We start from the raw sequence: 22332 nt of genomic DNA, 5'->3' as shown, positions 1-22332 counted from the left end.
GTCAAAATATCATTTCTCTTATTTTTACTAACAGGTGTGCTTATGATTAGGGATAGCTGTAGTATTATTAAATGTAGCACCGTTGTCTAATATTGATGTAGCTTGTTTGAATAGAAATGTAGCAACGTCTTTGTTTTCTTCAACATGTCATTTTTTTTTTCTTACTATATCTTAGTGCCAAGCTGGCAGTGACTTCAGTTGCACATGCCTCCTGTTTTTTGTGTTTTTTTGACAAAACATATGCCCCATTGCCATTTGTTAAAATTACTATAAACATATAAAATAATATATACATTAGTTGTGTCCCCATGTGAAGCTACTAAGTCAATACCGTGTAATAGAAAGTTTGAACCATGTAAATATGATCTTTGTTGAATTTAAGAGAAATAAATCATCTTTGATTAGATGATTTTTAACACAAAATGTAGAAATGGTTTTTAACATAAGTTGGATATTGATTCCATAAGGAAATGTGGTAACCACAGACACAATGGTTGGGTGAAAAAGCTAGAAAACAAGTGAAGGAATATTAGGTAAGTGTTCCCTTTGGATTCTTAATTATAATGTTTAACAGATAAGAGTAAATCACATCAGATTGAAAATAAAGGATAAAGCTTTTTACTTTTTGGACTGTTGATTATGTTAAAGTTATCTGGATGACCACTCCACCAACCTGTATGGTTCTAAAATTCTCAGGTTTTGGCTGTATAGGGTTTTACAATATTTCAAACTGAAGTTATCTCAATCTAATCATTAATTTTATGTAGGGTCGTTTCTTTCTAATGCAAAAGTGATTGTCTTAAGAAATCAAAAGAGGCAGGCTACAACCTCTTATATCATTGGATAATAAAATACTCTAAGAAGGAAAAACAAAATCAACTTGAACTCAATCAAAGGTTGGGGATGAATGACCTTAATTAGCTAGAAAATCTGCACAAGAGTTAGTTTGTCCAAAGGAATGAACCACCAGTATTCTCCAATCTGATTGTTGGAGAAAATAAACGGCCTCGAGTATGGATAAAACCATAATTCAAAGAGCCAAAATTTACCATGTTAACAATAACAACCGAGGCCCGCGTAGGTAAGGGACGTTGAAGGAGTTATAATCAGTACGTTCTGAGTTCGATCCTGGAAACTAACATAATCCCGTAGAGATCCATCATATTCACTTTGAAGAAGCGTTGGGGAGGACAATTCCAGGCTTCCTAAACAATATGCCCACTGTTGCTGACAGCATTGTAACTGTGAGCTTGATTAAAAACTACATTGTTAATAAACTTAGCTTGATTGGCTACAAGCCGAAATAGAGTAGTTCCGGTCGCGGTGTTTCTAGAAAAGATCAGCTCAGTTCTATCTTTCCACAAATCATTCACAGCTACTCCAAAAAGAGAATGCCCATTTCCTTGGACAGTACCGATATTAGAAGCTGAAAGGTTCCAATCCAGCCATTGTCTGAGTTCTGGGCTGAAATATTTGTTTCAAAATTTTTGGTGAATCAAATCAGTCATGTAGTTCCTCACAATCCTGCAATATGTACATAACTGCGGATATTGTCCCTTACCATACCTCTGGAATGTCTTTCTTCATTTGTCAGCACTTAATCATGAACATGTTCCAAAGAAGTGACTTCTATCTAGTTGTCCTTTACAAGACACACTTGAGTGAAAATATTTACTGAAAGTAGGATTGTGATTAGGATATGGATTAGTCTCAGTATAGAATTATATTCCTAGGAACTGATACGCCAGAAGCAGAGTACTAGATGTGCTATGTTAGCATCTTGTGTGGATGAACAATTCATGATAGAAGAGTAGAAAGGAATGTGGAGAAGAATGATAGTAGGTGTGCTTATTTATAGAAAGGAAAAGCTTGCATACATTTAGCAACTATAAGGGCAGCTACACCATATAACTCCTATGAACAAGAAAGCATGGATAACTAACTAGGTACACAAGTAACCGTAACCCTGTCCCATTCTTAACAGAAAACAATGCATCTTTGTTATATATATATATATATATATATATATATATATATATATATATTGTTTGGAAGCTTTTTATGTGTCATTGGAGCTTTTTTTAATAGCCATATTTGCATGAATGGTAGTTGTTAGAAAGAAACAAATACTGATAATTTAACAGAAATTGAATGTGATTCTTTATTGCTAACACCTTTTGGCAAACACAATAACAGGTTACAGTAAAAAAATCTTCAATAAATAGAAAACTATAATACACGTTCATATTGATATATGCACAAATAAATCAAAGAGATCACAAATAAATTAATCTCGCTTCTCCCTCTTGATTTGTCTGTCACTTGAATAGATTAAGACCAGGAAGTGCAAGATTGCCACCAAAGAAACAAAATAGATATTGTCTGGATCAGAAATATTGTAGCTCAAAGACGATACATCCCGACATTTATTTAACGAATTCAGACACGAAGCTAGAAGTTTCACTTTACTCCAAATGGAGCTTGCCTTTATTCCTAGATGAAAACTAAAACCTGAACATAAATAAGAAAAGAATTTTGTTAGTATTATGTAACAAAAAAACACATACGCACACATTCAGAAAATTGAAGATGATAAACTTACATGATTTATAATGAATGGAGCTTCTGCTCTTTAAGCTTAGTTGTAGTGAGGTGGTGGTGGTGAAGCATAGATATATGTTGGTGGTGGAGGTGACTTTACTGGTGGGGGAGGACTCACATAGTGGTAAGGAGGTGGAGGAGACGGCGATGGTGGTGGAGGGGATTTGTAGTAGTAGGGAGGATGAGAAATGGGAGATGGTGGAGGAGGACTTTGATAGTGATAAGGAGGTGGTGGAGATGGAGATGGGGGTGGGGGAGATCTGTAATAGTAAGGAGGTGGCGGTGATGGGGATGGTGGTGGAGGTGATTTGTAATAGTAGGGAGGTGGTGGGGATGGTGATGGTGGTGGAGGAGATTTGTAATAGTATGGAGGGGGAGGGGATGGTGATGGTGGTGGAGGAGATTTGTAATAATATGGAGGTGGAGGGGATGGTGACGGTGGGGGTGGTGACTTATAGTAATAAGGAGGATGTGATATTTCCTTAGGTGGAGGTGGGGACTTGTAATAGTATGGTGGAGGAGGGGATGGGGATGGTGGTGGTGGTGACTTATAATAGTAAGGTGGTGGTGGAGATGGTGATGGAGGAGGTGGGGACTTATAGTAGTATGGTGGAGGAGGGGATGGGGATGGTGGAGGTGGTGACTTATAGTAGTATGGTGGAGGAGGGGATGGGGATGGTGGAGGTGGTGACTTGTAATAGTATGGTGGTGGTGGAGATGGTGATGGTGGAGGTGGAGACTTATAATAGTATGGTGGAGGAGGTGATGGGGATGGTGGGGGTGGTGACTTATAGTAGTATGGAGGGTGTACAATCTCTTTGGGTGGGGGAGGAGATTTGTAATAATAAGGTGGAGGAGGGGATGGTGATGGTGGAGGTGGAGACTTATAATAGTATGGTGGAGGAGGTGATGGGGATGGTGGGGGTGGTGACTTATAGTAGTATGGAGGGTGTACAATCTCTTTGGGTGGGGGAGGAGATTTGTAATAATAAGGTGGAGGAGGGGATGGTGATGGTGGAGGTGGAGACTTATAATAGTATGGTGGAGGAGGTGATGGGGATGGTGGGGGTGGTGACTTATAGTAGTATGGAGGGTGTACAATCTCTTTGGGTGGGGGAGGAGATTTGTAATAATAAGGTGGAGGAGGGGATGGTGATGGTGGAGGTGGGGACTTGTAGTAGTATGGTGGAGGAGGTGATGGTGATGGTGGGGGTGGTGACTTGTAGTAGTATGGAGGAGAATAATAATGGACCGGTGGAGGTGGTGAGTTGTACTTGTAAACCGGTGCGGGTGGTGGAGGTGATTTGTAGTAGTAAGGAGTTGGTGCCGCTTTCACAGGGGGAGGAGGTGACTTGTAGGTATATGGAGGTGAATAATAATGGACTGGTGGAGGTGGTGAATTGTACTTGTAAACTGGTGCGGGAGGTGGAGGTGATTTATAGTAGTAAGGAGTTGGTGCCGCTTTCACAGGGGGAGGAGGTGACTTATAGGTGTATGGAGGTGAGTAATAATGGACCGGTGGAGGTGGAGAGTTGTACTTGTAAACTGGTGCTGGAGGTGGAGGTGATTTGTAGTAGTAAGGAGTTGGTGCTGCTTTCACAGGGGGAGGAGGTGACTTATAGGTGTATGGAGGTGAATAATAATGGACCGGTGGAGGTGGGGAGTTGTACTTGTAAACCGGTGCCGGTGGGGGAGGTGATTTGTAGTAGTAAGGAGTTGGTGCCGCTTTCACAGGGGGAGGGGGTGACTTGTAGTAATATGGCGGTGAATAATAATGGACGGGTGGTGGCGGCGAGTTGTACTTGTAAACCGGTGAGGGAGGTGGGGGTGATTTGTAGTAGTAAGGAGTTGGTGAAGGCTTAGGCTTCTCACATTCTTTGAAATGTTTCTTTGAAGCATAGGCAAATGGCTTAGCCTTGAGCACAACCTCATACTTGTCTTTGGATTTCAAGTACAACTTTGTTCCTTGGTTTAGCTTTGTAGGTATGTTGAAGGGTGAACCCTTAGGTGGAGCATAAAGGGCAGCCTTACACACCGTGGAACCATATTTGACATAGTCAAAGTCCTTAACTGTGATGGCATACTTTCCATTGTTCTTAGTTTTACCATAAGCCTTGACGATTTTGCTCCCGGCTTTGCATGTCACCTCAACAACAGCACCTGCCCCAAAACAAAATTAGTTTACTCGTATAAAGACATATTATATAGGACAGTATTATTGTAATAGCAGCATGTTTTAACAATCGTTGTTAGAAAGAATTTTTATATTGGGCATGGTTATTAAATTATAACAACATGGTAGAGTGCATATCTTAATTTGACATATTGATTGTTTTTATTTATTCATGTTAGGCTGCAGCTGATTCTAAGCAACTTATTATTTGTATTATGGATAAAAATTAAGCTGGATATTAGAATTGAATAATCTGTACTTATCAAAAAAAATAAAACAGAGAATTGTATATTCTTTCATCTAAATGTTAATAATTAAAACTATAGTAAAATTGTGTTTTTTTTTTTTTTTACAAAAAGTAATTTTGTAATAGAAATTAAATTTAAATAAATAAAACTTTATCAGATAAACAGTTAAACATCGTGCATTATGTCTAAACTCATTACTCTAAAGAAGTCCAATCCTAAGTAATGTAATGTACCTTGGAGATGTTTCTTGTTATGTGACTTTGCAGGATACTCCCAGTCATAGCATCTGAAGCTGTAGACTTTACCGACTACCCTCACAATCAATGAGTGGTGGTAGGGATGTGGGTGAGGATATGCAACGGGTGGAGGAGGAGAGTTGTAATAGTATGGTGGAGGAAGGACCTTGGGTGGTGGTGGAGACTTGTAGTAGTAAGGTGTGTGGGGAATAGGAGATGGAGGGGGAGGAGATTTGTAGTAGTATGGTGGTGGAGGAGATGGTGAAGGTGGTGGAGGAGACTTGTAATAGTAAGGTGTATGGGGAATAGGAGATGGAGGAGGAGGGGATTTGTAGTAGTATGGTGGTGGAGGAGATGGTGAAGGGGGTGGGGGAGATTTATAGTAGTATGGTGGTGGAGGAGATGGTGAAGGGGGTGGGGGTGATTTGTAGTAGTAAGGTGTATGGGGAATAGGAGATGGAGGAGGAGGAGATTTATAGTAGTATGGTGGTGGAGGAGATGGTGAAGGGGGTGGGGGAGACTTGTAGTAGTATGGTGGTGGAGGAGATGGTGAAGGTGGTGGTGGGGATTTGTAATAGTATGGTGGATCCTTGTGTATATATGGGGGTGGAGGGGATGGTGAGGGTGGTGGGGGAGACTTGTAGTAATATGGAGGTGGGGGTGATGGAGATGGTGGTGGTGGAGACTTGTAATAGTATGGTGGTGGAGGGGAAGGTGAGGGTGGTGGAGGAGATTTGTAGTAGTAAGGTGGTGGAGGTGAAGGAGAAGGTGGTGGAGGACTCTTGTAGTAGTATGGTGGGGGTGGGGAAGGTGAGGGTGGTGGTGGTGACTTGTACACATATGGAGGTGGTGGGGAAGGTGAGGGTGGTGGTGGTGACTTGTACACATAAGGAGGTGGTGGTGAAGGAGTTGGTGGTGGTGGTGACTTGTACTCATAAGCAGGAGCCTTGTGTTCATATGGTGGTGGAGGTGATGGGGATGGAGGAGGTGGCGATTTGTAAACATAAGGAGGTGGTGGTGAAGGTGACGGTGGTGGTGGTGACTTGTACTCGTAAGGTGGTGGAGGAGAAGAGTAAATATAACTGTCTGCAGCAGCAGAAACCACGGAAGTCGAAATCAAAACAATGGCCAATGCCATTGCCATTGGTGGCCAGTTATGACCCCTTTTGGGGCTACTGGCCTTAGCAGTCATGGGTAGAAAGAAAAAACTTGACACCTCCAATGCTTTGGTTTTTAGTTATCCTTCCTAATATTCTTAGAAGTAGAAGAAAAGTTGGAAGAAAAGAAGATGTTTTGGTGTAAGTGATTACTGTGAAAAGCTAAATGAGAGACAAGTATTTATAATGTGATTGAATTGTTAAAGGGTAGCCATCATGAAGGACCAATTCAAATATTCAATTGGTTTCATTTTTATGTAATTGCATTATATTATGTTTCCCAGCTGGCCACTTCTCTCCCATTACTTTGTTTTACTCTAAATGGTTAGAATCAGTCACTGTTTCAATCTTCAATTACTAATTAAAATATGCAACAAGCATCTTGACAAATTTTGAATGATTGGTAGTGAAGGGTAAGGTAATATGTTTGTGTCCTATTCATTCCTATGTCATTTCCTCTTAGCAGCCCTGCTGAGTTGCCTCATTTGACAAAAGTAACTCCAAAATGCTTTTTGCATTTATTTCATTTTATTCCTTTTTCTTTTTCAATTTCAAGTTGTTTTAGAGGGAAAGTGAATATATATTGTATTTTCAGTATTATGCATCATGGATCCAAAGTGGTTTATGATATTTGTTCAAATCCTTGATTGTAGCTATTGTAAGATTGTAAGATTTGGTTCCACTAATTGATTCCTTTTCTTTTTATGTTTAAGCATGAAGATATATATTTGATTTTTCATCATTTCTTTTATGATATTTTTGAACATAACCTTTTGGTAGTTTGTGATAAAGAATAATCCAAATTTAGCTTTGTATTTCCTACTACATGTCCACGTATTTGTGGGGTTATGAGCATGAATTATAGAATATGGTACAAATAGCTAACCAAAATCAATATTAAAATAACCAAAATCAATATTAAAAACATGATACCCTTAGTGTGGGCAATATGTGGGGAGAAGAAGACAGAATGAGGAGTTATTTACTATGCCAAGAGAACAAGTTCATCTTCATTTTGGTTTCTTTTATTATATTTACTATCCCTTTTTTCCTTTCACTTTCTTTAAGAATTTTCAAGCCATGTGACTTCTCAATAATGAGATTAACATGTGAGATATAATGTTGTCAACAATACCCGGAAAAAGTGCAATAATGAGATTAACATTGCAGCTTTTGATGGAGAAAAGTATATATAAAACTATAACTAGGAAATACTTTTGAAAGAAGAATGCAAATTTTCAGATTAGTTTTTGAAAATAATCATTCGAATATTTTTTATTTTTTATCTTGAATTTTTGTTGGAATGTGCTTATATTAACACTAGGAAGTGTTATTTTTGAAATAAGTCTTTTTACGAACTGTGCTTATATTTTGCTCATTGAAGAAATATGAAATCATGTACTTGGATTAAAAAAATTAACACTAGGGAGATGCAACGAGTGTCTTTTATTTTGCACTTTATTGTACTTATTTTAAGATTAACTTACTAGAGTAGGATGACATGTAAAAATTGTGAAATCTCTAAAAACTTGAAACATATATTTTTTTCTTTCTCTTATCTCCTCAAAAGTAGCCGGCACTACTTTTCTTCTTCTTATCTATTGAATATAGGTGATTTAGGGAACCAAAGTTATCCTTTCAAACTGTTTTCCTTCTTTTTTTTTAGTTATATAAGTGATTTCCACGTATTTTCAGTCTTTTTTTGTTTGTTTTTGTGATATCATTGTCTTTGTACGATCCTGTTAATTATGATTTCCCGTCTTTGTGTTGTGTGTTTGATTTCATATCTTAGTGCAGTGTTTATTTGCTTCAAGTTAAAAGATTAGCTTTGAGCAAGTGCAGATCCAATCAATGAGTTTGGTGTCGTCAACGTTGTTGATCTGGAGACATGAACATTCGGAGACTTGAATATAATCATATTTGCAAGTATAGACATTTTGTCGTTTTATGCTATTAAGATGAATGTTGTGAGTTTGTTCGCAAATTCATCCTTTTTATTTTTAGCGACTTTGAATAGGTATTGTATCGATGTATTCAATTAATTATATGATTAAATAACGTTTATTTTTGTTAAAAAAAATTTGTGGATTCTCATTGGTTGCACAGTTGATTAACACTGATAGTGCATCCCTTTTAAACTTATGTTTAAATATTTTCAAGTATAAATGAGTTGAAAAATTTATTTGAAACTAAATTATGTTTGGAATCGAAATATTTAAATTATAACTTTAAGTTAGATGTAATTGTCGAAAAAGAGCTAGAAGTAAATGTAAGTCAAAATCAATTACAATCAACAAAAACATTAATTCAAACATATCAAAATCACTTTGAACTCTCTCCCACCTTCAAACCAAAACAAACACGTTTCTTTATTTGGCCATAGAAATTTTTTTGAACACTTCCCAAACGGCTATATTTTTCCAATGCATATATTTTTTTACATTAAATATCGTCTTTGTCTCATATAGTATCAAGAAGCAGTTGTTTCAGTATCAAATGAACAATTTTTTAAAAAAAAAAAATACTTTAAATATTTGTGCTCAACTTAAAAAATGAAATACACACAGAGAATCAAACATTCAAAATTATAATGAATAATTGTTGTAATTTTATTTGCACACAAAATTATGTAAGATTCTTTTTTGCTAGCCAAATTCAACATAATTAATGTGTTTGAAGTTTTGTTATTAGTAGGGTATGAGAACCAGTTGCATGCATGTGGTCCTATTTTGCAAAATAAACCTACTACTAGTAGTACTATTCTGACTACGTTAATTTTTTTTTTTTTTTGAATCAAAGTACAATTCTGACTTAAATTGACCATTATATGATTTTCCTATAGATATGTCCCTTTGGTGAATTTCATAGGATTAAAATTAATATAGGAGTAGTTAATAGTTAATTTTGCTCGTTGCATAGGTTTTAGCAACTGATCAATGTCGTCTTGTAACACAAAACTATGGAATCAATTGATGAATGAAACGTGCAAACTACCGTTATGAAATTGGGTTTTGTGATGTTGGATAATATTAATAATAAGTGGACAACTTAGCATTTATTTGCCAATTAAAATAATCTTACTTACAGTTCAAGTGAAAGATATCAGTAGGTTGGTCGATAATGTTATAAAATCTGGTTTTCCTATGTTTGAATAGTCATATATTCCAGATTAAAATTATCAGTACCCTTTTATCTGCTTTGTTTTTACTCAACCGTTTATTTGTTCTTTTCAACATTTTTTTAAAAAACTGGACACTTACATATACATAAATTAATCTTTTGTCTTAACCCTTCGATTTTTAAGGGAGGGACTATGAGAATCTACGGTTCAATTGAGTGGTAAGTAATATTTGACCAACTATTAAAACAAACTTGGGATTTTAAAATTGAAGTTGATCCTATCTCAATCTTACAAAACCAATTTGTAAGTGACGATATTTATAAATTTATATTTAACTATTATTGATATCAACAAACAAGACTCCTAACATGCACCTCCTCACATGTTTGGAGTGTGATTCATGTGGTCCAATAACGGTGACCTTATAGGAGGTGGCCAAACTGATATAGGATAGACTCGGATGCCATATTAAAATTTTGGGTTATACCTAACTTAAGCTTATAAAATTGATTTCTAAATTGACAACGTATTTACTTTTTTTTTTGACAAAACTAAACGATATTCATTCATTCAAATTGATAGAGTACATCGATACAATACAAATTCAAATTCGCTAAAAACAAAAAGGATGAATCTGTGAACAAACTCACAGCATCCATGTTAATAACATAAAACGGCAAAGTATATATGCCTACAAATATGACTAATATGACTATATTCAAGTCTCTGAAATATTAATGTCTCCGGATCTGCAGCGTTGACGACGCCAAAGTCATTGTCATTGATCGGATCTGCACTTGCTCAAAGCTAATCTTCCTACCTGAATCAAATAAACACCGCACTAAGACGGGAAATCAAAAACACACCGCACAAAGACGGGATATCAAAACAAACAAAGTCGTTCAGAGACAACGAAATCACAAAAACAAACGAAAGAAAACAGAAAATATGTGAAATCACTTATTCAATTAAGATAGAAGGAAAAACAACTCGAAGGGTGATTTTTGGGTCAAAATTGACCATAAATCACCTCTCTGACAAGAAAAAGATGAAGAAAGGAGTGATGGCTAGGGTTTTGAGGAGGAGAGAAGAGAGAGAGAACGCGATTTTATTTGATATCAATCTTGTTGATTGACAACGTATTTACTTATAAATACATTATTAAATCATATATCACTATTATGAGGCTATTAAGACAGATTCTTTTAACCGAAGTTTAATTATGAACCACTTTAATAACTCAATTTTGAAAAAAGTCTTTGTTTAATACTATCATTTCTCCTAATATTGCCGATTTTTGTTGTTAAACCGCATGCTATATAAGGAGATACAAAAGAAAACTGAAAAGGACACTCTTAATATATTTTTCTCTTGGAACAAAAGGCTGGCACTATCGTCATAGTTGATGTGCTAGTTATTTCAAGAGAAATATTGTAACCTTTTGATTTTGTTGCAATATGTCTATTTCTTTATTTACAGCTCTATCTTAGGGCAAAGCTGGCAGTGGCAGTGACTTGAATTGCGGTGCATATGCCATTTGACAAAATTACCATATTATAATGTGTGCATTAATATAATTGTGTCCCAAATGTGGATATTCCTACTAATAATACTTAAATTGATCAATATGCCATCGTGCACCTCTCTAACACTTTCTTTAAGATTTGTCAATGCCGTGTTATATAACGCATCTGAATTATGTAAATATTACATCAAATTCGTGATGGTTGTTGAACTTAAGAAGAATAACTTATCACATTTGATTAGACCATTTTAAACATGAAATGAGATGATAATTTTGAGATCTACTCGTGCATTAGTTCCATTATGAAATGTGGTAATAAATTCTTATTCCTTGAGGTTAAAGAAACTTTGCATTTTAATCTAGAGATTAATTAAAATGAAAATAGTAACCATTTTGATAAATTGAGTAGAAAATACAAATGTAAATTTGCGTCATTTAATTTGAATTTGTTCGTAGTCATATTGATGAGGTGAAAAGATTAGAGAGGATGTGAGAAATAAGATGGAAAAAGAGAGTGCCTGTGGACTCTCATAATGTAAGAAATATACAATTAAAGCATATAGTGAAAATATAAGATAAAAGAATTAAAGTTATTTTTTTTCCATTTTTGGACAACTAATTATGTTAAAGTTATTTGAATGGATGACCACACCACCAACCTCTTTGGACATAAATTATTGAGTTTAGGTGTAGTGTAAGTTGTTAAATTTTTTCAGATTGAAGCTATCTTAGAGTGTCTTTTCCAACTTTGAATATGATATTTATTCCCCTTTTTTTTATCTCTTACATGTATATGATGTTAATTCTAGACTACTCTAGCTATATTCGAACATTCTATTTGGTTCTATACCTTTGAATTTGAATCAAATATATAGAACAATTTATATCATATAGCAACTTGTTTTATATAAGGATAGTTTTCATAGCATTTGTTTAATTAATAATTATATACACCTCTGGCTTTAACAACTATTGTGACGATGACTTTATAATTTGTATAATGGGGAAAGAGAAATGAAATTAAAAAAATATATTAAATTAATAAACATGAAATCATGTAGTCCTTTTATGAATCATCTACCTGTTTTGCAAAAGAGACATTGTACTGAATGCTTTATATAAAGAGCATTATAATATCAAGACCATATATGTGTGCACTTTTATAAAAGCAAAACATTATAATTGACTTTGTTTTGGTCTTTAAATTATTAAAAATAAAATGGGAAATCATGGCTAGGGTACAATGTGCAAAGCCATAATTTAAGGGTTGTTAGCTACCTAGCTGTAGTTAAATATTCATCAAAATGGATAAATTAAATTTTTATAGGGGTCAAAAAATAAGGAAAGCAAACCTAGCAAGTTATATACTTCCTCCGTTCCAGAATAACTGACCCATTTTCTAAAAAAAGTGTCCCAAAATAACTGACTCATTTCAATTTTCAATACAACTTTCATCATTCCCAATACAATATAACACTAAATAATACTACTTTTATCATTCCCAATACAATATATTTCACTTTCCCCTTTATTTATACATTTTTCTTAATATGTGTAAAAAACAAAATTGTGTCAATTTAATTGGGACGGAGGTAGTATAATATATGACAATATAGTACATCAATTATGAAAGAACATGGAAATTTACTTATATGTTCCACCGAAATGACAGGTGCATGTTTGTCACAAATGGATATGTTGACCAAAATAGGTAAATGTAAAATCCTTCAAAAAAGGTAAATGTAAAAGAAAAAAAGGTGATGCTATAAAATATAATGGGATAAAATTCACCATTGAAAAGAGATGGGTCAAAAATTCTAGGTGGCTATGTTTGAATTAGAGGTGAATTAACGTAATTTTGTTTGAATTCTACATTATAGTTTTATCTAAATAAATTGCAGTGGTTCATGTAATTCTGTCAAGTGATTGAACATTCAAACATGCACTAATATATTGAAGAAAGAGTACAATGCTCTTCTTGATATGTATTTATTTACTCATGATTCAATAAGAAGTAAACGTTATTAATTATACAGCAATTATGAATGTTAATTTGTTTCGTAAGTATAATTTAAATGATAGTTGTAGAAACCATTCTCCACACATTAAGTGAAAATTCTTGCTAGTAGACTATTCTCCACACATTAATTTTGTTGTTGTGATCAAGAATATAATTGTTTCTCTAGACTAGTTATTCTAAAAATTTGTTTTTTTTGTCTTAACCTTTGGCTCTCAACGGAAAAGAGTTCTCGCAATTTGGAGTTCCGTGGAAAGATAAGTAAAGTCTAACTAATGTATTATTCCATCCAAAAATCGAATTTAATTCTTCTGAAGAATAACATAAACTTGTGTGAAATAAAGAATTACTTGGATTTTTTTTGTCAAGTAGCCTAGTGGTTAGAATTCACTTTTTTAAGGTGAATAAGTGGGATATCTGAGGTTCGAACCTCAGCCTCTACATATAATTATGCATGTCCCTGTCAACTGAGCAATAGTCACGGGGATTAAATTACTTAGAAAATTGTATCCGGTAACCATGAAGGTGAATTTTATTAATCATTAAAATTAAAAATGTCTTAATAATGATTGAAGTTATGCATGTGCTGGTGCCGGCGGTAATCGTACGTAGATCTACCATATAACGCGTACAAATTTGTTGATTCTTTACGAATGCGTGCAAATGGAAGGTTTTACATGCATCAATGATATTTTGATTCATTCTAATTTGTTTTTATTCAATTCAAAGCTTTATCATCCATTTTTTATATAAATTTTTTCATGCGTACTTTCACATGATCAATCTTAGAGATGGGTGTCCCGTGATCTTAGCTCAGTTGATAAGGACGATGGATAAAATATGCAAGGTCCGGGGTTCGAACCCCAACCACCAAAAAATAAATCTTAGAGATGGATGGCCTTTAAAAAAAATAGGTTAGAGATGGATAAATATTTCCATTAGTATAGCTATGTCCACTGAATGTTTATGGAAATGTAGCTGACTGAAATAGGATGTGAAGGAAATGGATCATAATGAAATGGAATATATTTTTGATTCAATTAAATTAATATTATCTTTTAAATTGTTGAGGGAAATGTTTTTTTTTTAACAAGTTAAAACTTTGTAACCAAACAACTTTACTTTTCTCGCACAAAGAATAAAAAGTGTTAAAGAGAAGCAAAGAGAAAAATATAGTTACATCACATAATTTGAAAAAACACCAAAAACAATGCTAAAAACTAAAAAGAGAAGCAAAGAGAAAAATGTAGTTACATCAAATAACGTGAAAAAACACCAAAAACAATGCTAAGAAATTATTACAAGCATAATAAAGGATTTAGCCACCACATCTGGTAACCAAAAGTAAAGTTGACGTGTTTCGCCTTTAGGCCACGCATAAGAATGTGCCTTAATTTTGTCAAGCAGGTGGTGGATAGTATCATCTTTATTCTATCATCTTTATTCTTGAAGATTCAAGCATTTTTTTCTCGAAATAATCCAAACAGTGGAAAATCAAATAAAAAGAACGTTTGTATTTTGAGAAGCCTAACAAAACACTAAATTATGTTATATGATTCGAGATACGGTATGGAGCTACCATGGCGAAGCCATACCAATCATAAACAGTGATCCAAACTTGACGAAAAAATTCGCAATGATGAAAAAGTTAAGCCGCGTTCTCTAAATTACCACAATTTTTCATGCAAGACTGAGCAGTAGCTGGAATCACAACCCTATTGGTTAAATTGTCTTTCTTTGCAAGGTGTTTGCGAAGAAGACACCATACAAAAAGATTAACTTTCATAGGAACATCTCGATGCCAAAAAACATTATTATCATCTACAATGTTTTGTTGATTTGCTAATAGTAAAAAATGGTAGGCACTATTGAATGTATATTTTTTTTTTTTTTGAAGTATGCATACTCCACAAGCACCTGGCATTAATATCATCCTACAAAATAATAGAATTTGACATAGCACTGCACTCCCTTTTGCCACCCATTTTCAACCTTCACCACCCTCAGCCCAACCTAAATGCTTCATCTTAGCCACAATTGTCATTTTATTATCAGAAAGATAAAAAAGACGGTTGAACCTATCCTACAAAGACCCTTATTCCAACCAAGGACTCCAACAAAATAAAATCGAAGCTCTGTCATGTACCTCACACACATAATTATCATCTACCCATATTCCCACACCCGCACCAGCACCCTGACTAGTATTGATTAACTTACTTCACCACAATGACGTGTCTTTTCATTCTACATGCATCATGCATCCATCCTCTCAAAATTTGGTTGATAAAACTATATACCATAAACTACCGCACTCCTCCTTTAACCTGCAACACCATTTACCCAATAGAGCCATATTAAATTCTCTTAACCGCTTTACCCCCATGCCCTCTTTCTCCATTGTCAGAACAAACAATATTAAAATTTATCCAAGAAACTTTCCTAACATCTACCCCCCCCCCCCCCCCCCCCCCCACCCGAAAAACAATTAAAAAAAATTCAATAGAGGAAATGATACATGCGGAAGCCTTGAATATGGAAAGTAAGTAGACCAAAAGAGAGGATAAAACAGAATTCAGAAGGATGAGAACAACTTTTAGGGATTTAACATTTGCCCAACTCTGGACTCCTAACAATAAAGTGTCATCAACAAATTGAGAATGGGAGAAATAGCTGTTGTTTGAACGACCAATTGAGTATCCTATAATATTGTTGAAACTCTACATTATAGTTTTATCTTAATAAATTGCAGTGGTTCATGTAATTCTGTCAAGTGATTGAACATTCAAACATGCACTAATAGATTGAAGAAAGTGTACAATGCTCTTCTTGATATGTATTTATTTACTCATGATTCAATCATAAGTAAAAGTTATCAATTATACAGTAAATTCTTGTAAAGAAAAAACATTTATACAATAATTAAGAATGTTAATTTGTCTCGTAAGTATAATTTAAATGATACTAGTTGCAGAGACCTTTCTCCACACATTAAGTGTAGAATATTTGATAAAACGCAAATATAATTAATCTCATTTAATTTTGTTGATGTGATCAAGAATATAATTTTATTTCTAGACTAGTTTTTCTGATTTTTTTTCTTATCTTAACCTCTGGTTTTAAGGGAAAAAAGTTCTGAAAATCTGGACTTCGATCGAGAGATAAATAAAGTCTGATCAATAATTGTTTTATCCAAAAATCGAACTTAGTTTTAAAAGAATAACATTAAATAGAATGAAATAAAGAATTACTTAGAATTTTCTTTTTTGACAAAAATTACTTAGAAAATTGTATCTAATGACCATGATGGTAAATTTTTTTATTCATTAAAATAAAAAATGTCTTGATCATTATTGAAGTTATACATGAGCTGGTGCTTGAAGTTATACATGAGCTGGTGCCGGCGGTAATCGTACGTAGATCTACCATATAACGCGTACAAATTTGTGCAAATGGAAGGTTTTACATGCATCAATGATATTTTGATTCATTCTAATTTGTTTTTAATCAATTCAAAGCTTTATCATCCATTTTTTATATAAATTATTTCATGCGTACTTTCACATGATCAATCTTAAAGATGGATGGCCTTTAAAAAAATATGTTAGAGATGGATAATATTTCTGTTAGTATAACTATGTCTGCTGGATGTTTATGGAAATCCAGCTGAATGAAATTGGATGTGAAGGAAATGGATCAGCATGAAATGGAATATATTTTTGATTCAATTCAATTAATATTATCTTTTAAATTGTTGAGGGAAAAGTTTTTTTTAACAAGTTAAAACTTTATAACCAAACAACTTTACTTTTCTCGCACAAAGAGTAAAAAGTGTTAAAGAGAAGCAAAGAGAAAAATATAGTTACATCACATAATTTGAAAAAACACCAAAAACAATGCTAAAAAATAAAAAGAGAAGCAAAGAGAAAAATGTAGTTACATCAAATAACATGAAAAAACACCAAAAACAATGCTAAGAAATTATTACAAGCATAATAAAGGATTTAGTCACCACATTTGGTAACCAAAAGTAAAGTTGACGTGTTTCGCCTTTAGGCCACCCATAAGAATGTGCCTTACTTTTGTCAAGCAGGTGGTGGATAGTATCATCTTTATTCTTGAAGATTCAAGCATTTTTTTTCTCGAAATAATCCAAACAGTGGAAAATCAAATAAAAAGAAGAAGATCACGTTTGTATTTTGAGAAGCCTAACAAAACACTAAATTATGTTATATGATTCGAGATACGGAATGCAGCTACCATGGCGAAGCCATACCAATCATAAACAGTGATCCAAACTTGACGAAAATATTCGCAATGAAGAAAAAGTTAAGCCGCGTTCTCTAAATTACCACAATTTTTCATGCAAGACTGAGCAGTAGCTGGAATCACAACCCTGTTGGTTAAATTGTCTTTCTTTGCAAGGTGTTTGCGAAGAAGACACCATACAAAAAGATTAACTTTCATAGGAACATCTCGATGCCAAAAAACATGATTATCATCTGCAATGTTTTGTTGATTTGCTAATAGTAAAAAATGGTAAGCAATATTGAATGTATATTTTTTTTTTGAAGTATGCATACTCCATAAGCACCTGTCATTAATATCATCCTACAAAATAATAGAATTTGACATAGCACTGCACTCCCTTTAGCCACCCATTCTCAAGCTCCACCACCCTCAGCCCAACCTAAATGCTTCATCTTAGCCACAATTGTCATTTTATTATCAGAAAGATAAAAAAGACGGTTGAACCTATCCTTCAAAAACCCTTATTCCAACCAAGGACTCCATGAAAATAAAATCGAAGCTCTGTCATGTACCTCACACACATAATTATCATCTACCCATCTTCCCACACCCGCACCAGCACCTTGACTAGTATTGATTAACTTACTTCATCACAATGACGTGTCTTTTCATTCTACATGCATCATGCATCCATCCTCTCACAATTTGGTTGATAAAACTATATACCATAAACTATCGCACTCCTCCTTTAACTTGCAACACCATTTATCCAATAGAGCCATATTAAATTCTCTTAACCGCTTTACCCCCATGGCCTCTTTCTCCATTGTCAGAACAAACAATATCAAAATTTATCCAAGAAACTTTCCTAACATTCACACCCCCCCCCCCCCCCCCCGCCAGGGGGAAAAACAATTAAAAAAAATTCAATAGAGGAAATGATACATGCGGAAGCCTTGAATACGGAAAGTAAGTAGACCAGAAGAGAGGATAAAACAGAATTCAGAAGGATGAGAACAACTTTTAGGGATCTAACATTTGCCTAACTCTTGACTCCTAACAATAAAGTGTCATCAACAAATTGAGAATGGGAGAAATAGGTGTGTTGTTTGAACGACCAATTGAGTATCCTATAAATAGCCCAACCTCCATGGTTGCATTTATCAAAACATTGATCCCTTCAGCGGCTAGTAAATAGAGAAAGGGTTAAAGGGGGTTTCCTTGACGAAACCCTCTTTAAAATTTAAACTCATCAGTTGGACTTCCATTCATCACGACTGAAGTTGAAGTTGTAGTCAAACATTTTGTGATCCATCTCCACCGAGGCCTCCTAGATCGGCTGATGATGGAGGATGTCATACGAAGCCCTTATAATGATCACCGAGACATTATGCCTTTTTCGAGAAATTTTTTGGTACTCCGGTTGGCTCATGGCCAACACTAGGATGAAGTGTCGTCATTTTTTGGAGTGGGAGATAAGGCATTACAGGCGTTTGAAGAACATTCTGAGACCTCCTACCGACGTGGCACCTCTTGATCTAGAGGACATAGCCCAAACCTTCAGAGATTATATGATCCATGTCATGCAGTTGGCTGATTAGGGTCGAGTGGCAAGGGTTCCATGGTAGACTAGATTGGGGGTACACATCTTGGTTCTACCGTGTCTCTAATCCTGTGATGAGCCATCGATTGGAGGTTGTGGATGAGCCACCTCCTAGGCCTCCTAATCAGGAGGTCATTATTCAGGAGGAGTATGCGAGGGAGCTTCTTGACCCACTTCAAGTTATGCGAAACATCTACGGTATCACCGAGGAGGTGTTGCGTTATCCTGACCCATATCCATATATCACAATATGTTTATGAGGATCCATGAGGAGATGCACCCAGTGACCGAGCTACAAATTGTATGGACGAGGAGGAGGGAGAGCCGGAGTTCGAACGAGGAGGGGTAGTTGTTGATGGTTTTTTAGTTTATTTTAATTGTATATTTTTAGTTTTTTATGACATTTTGGCGGATGTTGATGTAAATAAATGATAATTGCGTATTCGCATTTTTATCGATGACATTTACGTTATTTTGAAAATATTTTTATTTTGATTTAGATTGAAAGATGAATTTGGTAAATGAATGTAGTTGTAATCAATGATTGATATTGTGAAAAGTGCACACTTAGGTGTTTAGGTGATAAAAAACAACAATTCTTGACACAGTTGTTGTTCTGTTATTAGTCTTAAAACTAACGCAAGTTAACTCATGCTGGAGTCAACGTGAGTTGTTACGTTGAGGTTATTTTTGAAAGTTTGAGATGTGAATGAACAAAATGGAAAGGGAGATGAGCAATTTTCATTATCTAACACTCTTATAAGCCCTTCACAAGATGAATGACATTATTGTCGTGATATGTTCTATCAACGTTAAACTTGAAAGTATTATGAGGATACCACTTAACATTAATCTCATTCTTGTGAGCCTCAATATAGGGTATACCACTTTGAAGGTGAGAAAAACACAAGAAGGGGGGTTGAATTGTGTTAGCCTTTTCTTCGTTTTCTCCTACTGAAATCACTGGTCAGAAGCAGATAGAGTTCATCTTCTGAAGTGATGTTCAGATTCTAAATGCAGCGGATAAAAAAAAACACAGAGAGAGAGAGAGAGAGAGAGAGAGAGAGAGAGAGATAGAAGAAAGACACAAAGCAATTATACAGGTTCCTTCCACAAACCGGAAGTAGTTCTGTCCCCCTTGCACTTCCAAGGAAAGTTCACTAAAATGTAATATCTGATTACAACTGCTCACTGCTAAAACTAGCAAGAGACTTCAAACTACTCAAGCACAACTGCAAGAGATTTCCTATGCTCAAGAACAAAATCAAGAGACTTCCTATGCTCTAGCACAACTGCGTGAGACTTCTATTCAAACAGAATTACAAAGAAATTTGTTTGAGGTTGAACACTTGATATACAATCAGTGGTGTTCACAATACAAATCAGATACAGACTCATAAGACACTAGAATTTCTAAGATATGAAAGTGGTTAAGAAATTCTAAGTGAACTTTTGATGCAGAACAATTTCAGCTGAGTTTTGACACTTGTAAAATTGTTGTAAGAGTCTTGCAATTCTCTAAGTCTTCACTCCTTTATATAGAGGTGTGAAAGAGACGTTTGTTGAATTGCCAACACATCAAAAAGAGTCGTTTGAAGCTTGATCAAATCACCAATGATCTTTTGCCTGATATGGTTATTGTCCTATGAAGGATCAATTTCAAATCCATTCCAAGTCTGGAGGAACACCGTTGCAGGCACAGCTGTTGTTCTTGTCTTGTTGCAGAGACAAAATAGAGTAGTGGAGGTAGTGGTTGTACAATTCGTGGAATTGTCCTTTTTCAACTCTCTCCAACGAAAAAGCATCCAATGCCTTCAAATTCATTTGAATTAGCCGTTGCTTCATTCTTCAAGTCTTCTGCAATGATAGGTGTGATTAAATCATTTGAACAGCCTTTGAAGCTTTAATTCTCTCAGCTTCTGATGATCTTCAGCTCTTGATGATCTTCAGAACTTCTGATGAAATCTGCTTCTGGTGATCTACTTCTGATGAGGTGCTTCTGATAACGTCAGCACTTCAGGAGCACATGTCTTCTGTACCTCTTTTCTTCAGACCCTTCAAGCTTCCTTCTTGTTGATTCCAATTGCTCTCATTTGTTCTTCGAAAACCTAACCTTTAAAAAGACACTAAATTTTTGTCTATGGTCCTACACACTTGAACAAATATTAGCATATCCAATTGACAATTTTTAATACCTTGTTATCATCAAAACTCAAAGGGTGATGTAAAACACATTTTGTTCCAACACACTTAACACTAATCTCATTCTTGTGAACCTCGATATAGGAAGGAAGCTAAAGATATATACGATGAAGAAAATTGACGATAAAAAGAATGCATGATCAATTGCTCAAGGTTAAGGGATGTAATTATAGGCATGGATTGTTAGGAAACATGGCATCTATAGATGAAGGAGAGAAAAGCTTTGAAAGTATATTATTGATAGTAAAGAGTAATGTTACAAATGACTGAATTAGCCCACTAATGGGGTGGTTACAACTATATATACTACTATATGACTAATACTACTTATAAGTAAACTATATCTCTAATATGGATCTACTTGTCTAACATACAGACAAGGGTCCACACTCACTCAATTATTCTGTTGTAAAGTATCCAATGATTTTATTTTATTTTATCTATTTTTTTTTTGTGGTGGCTGGGGTTCGAACCCCAGACCTTGCATATATTATGCATTGTCCATACCAAATGAGTTAAGCTCACAAAGACTTTATTTTTTCTATTTAAAATGAAGTATTGACTCCACATAAAAAATATTGAAAAATTTATTTGTGAAAAATCAGTATATATATTGGTATGAGAGATAAATTGTTCAATTTTGTAACATACATACAAAAAATATATTTGATAGTGCCGAAAACATAATAATTTTAAAATATAAATATTAGTAGAGAATTATAACTCATTTATATTTAGATGTCTTTGATTTTTTAGATATAACATAGCATATTTTTCTTATAAAAATAAAATAAAAAATAGAATAATTTCTTATAAAAATAAAATAAAAAATAGCATAATTTTCTTAGTCTACGTTTTTGCTTTGTAATAATTATGTTTTTATTTTAATCACTCATACATTGATGTGTTTTTTGATGATAAAAAAAAAATCACGGTATAAAAACTTGTCCCACAGATTAAATTTTATGAATCTGTCGTCGGGATGATGAGAAGACGAATTGGTTCCTATCAAACCATGACACCTAGAACCGGTTGCCATTGCCCTCAAATCGAGCCAATGTTAGACGTAAAAAGGTTAAAGTCGGTCCATTGGGATAAAATTATCTCACATATTCTTAACTAAATAAAAATCTCTAAGTGAATGCATGATGATATATAGCTAGGGCTTGAGAGCAATTTCGGCAAACATCAGTATGTA

At 34.6% G+C, this 22332-nt stretch overlaps 1 protein-coding gene across 1 annotated transcript; it reads right to left on the bottom strand.

The window, feature by feature from the left end:
* Positions 1 to 2136: 2136 nt before the first annotated feature.
* On the bottom strand, positions 2137 to 6571 carry LOC146953382 (uncharacterized). The gene is made up of 3 exons (XM_085709421.1): positions 5256 to 6571; positions 2603 to 4761; positions 2137 to 2511 (listed from the first exon to the last, which is right to left on the bottom strand). Exons 1-2 carry the CDS (start codon positions 6448 to 6450, stop codon positions 2639 to 2641), a joined length of 3318 nt encoding a protein of 1105 aa, XP_085565547.1. The 5' UTR covers positions 6451 to 6571; the 3' UTR covers positions 2137 to 2511; positions 2603 to 2638.
* Between the last annotated feature and the right edge of the window lie 15761 nt (positions 6572 to 22332).

This window comes from Medicago sativa, chromosome 1 (assembly GCF_051527215.1).
Source record: "Medicago sativa cultivar Bolivia chromosome 1, Bolivia_mono, whole genome shotgun sequence".
NCBI classification, from domain to species: Eukaryota; Viridiplantae; Streptophyta; class Magnoliopsida; order Fabales; family Fabaceae; genus Medicago; species Medicago sativa.
The sequence above is the reverse complement of the archived record's forward strand: the minus strand, read 5'-3'. Positions and strand labels throughout refer to the sequence as shown.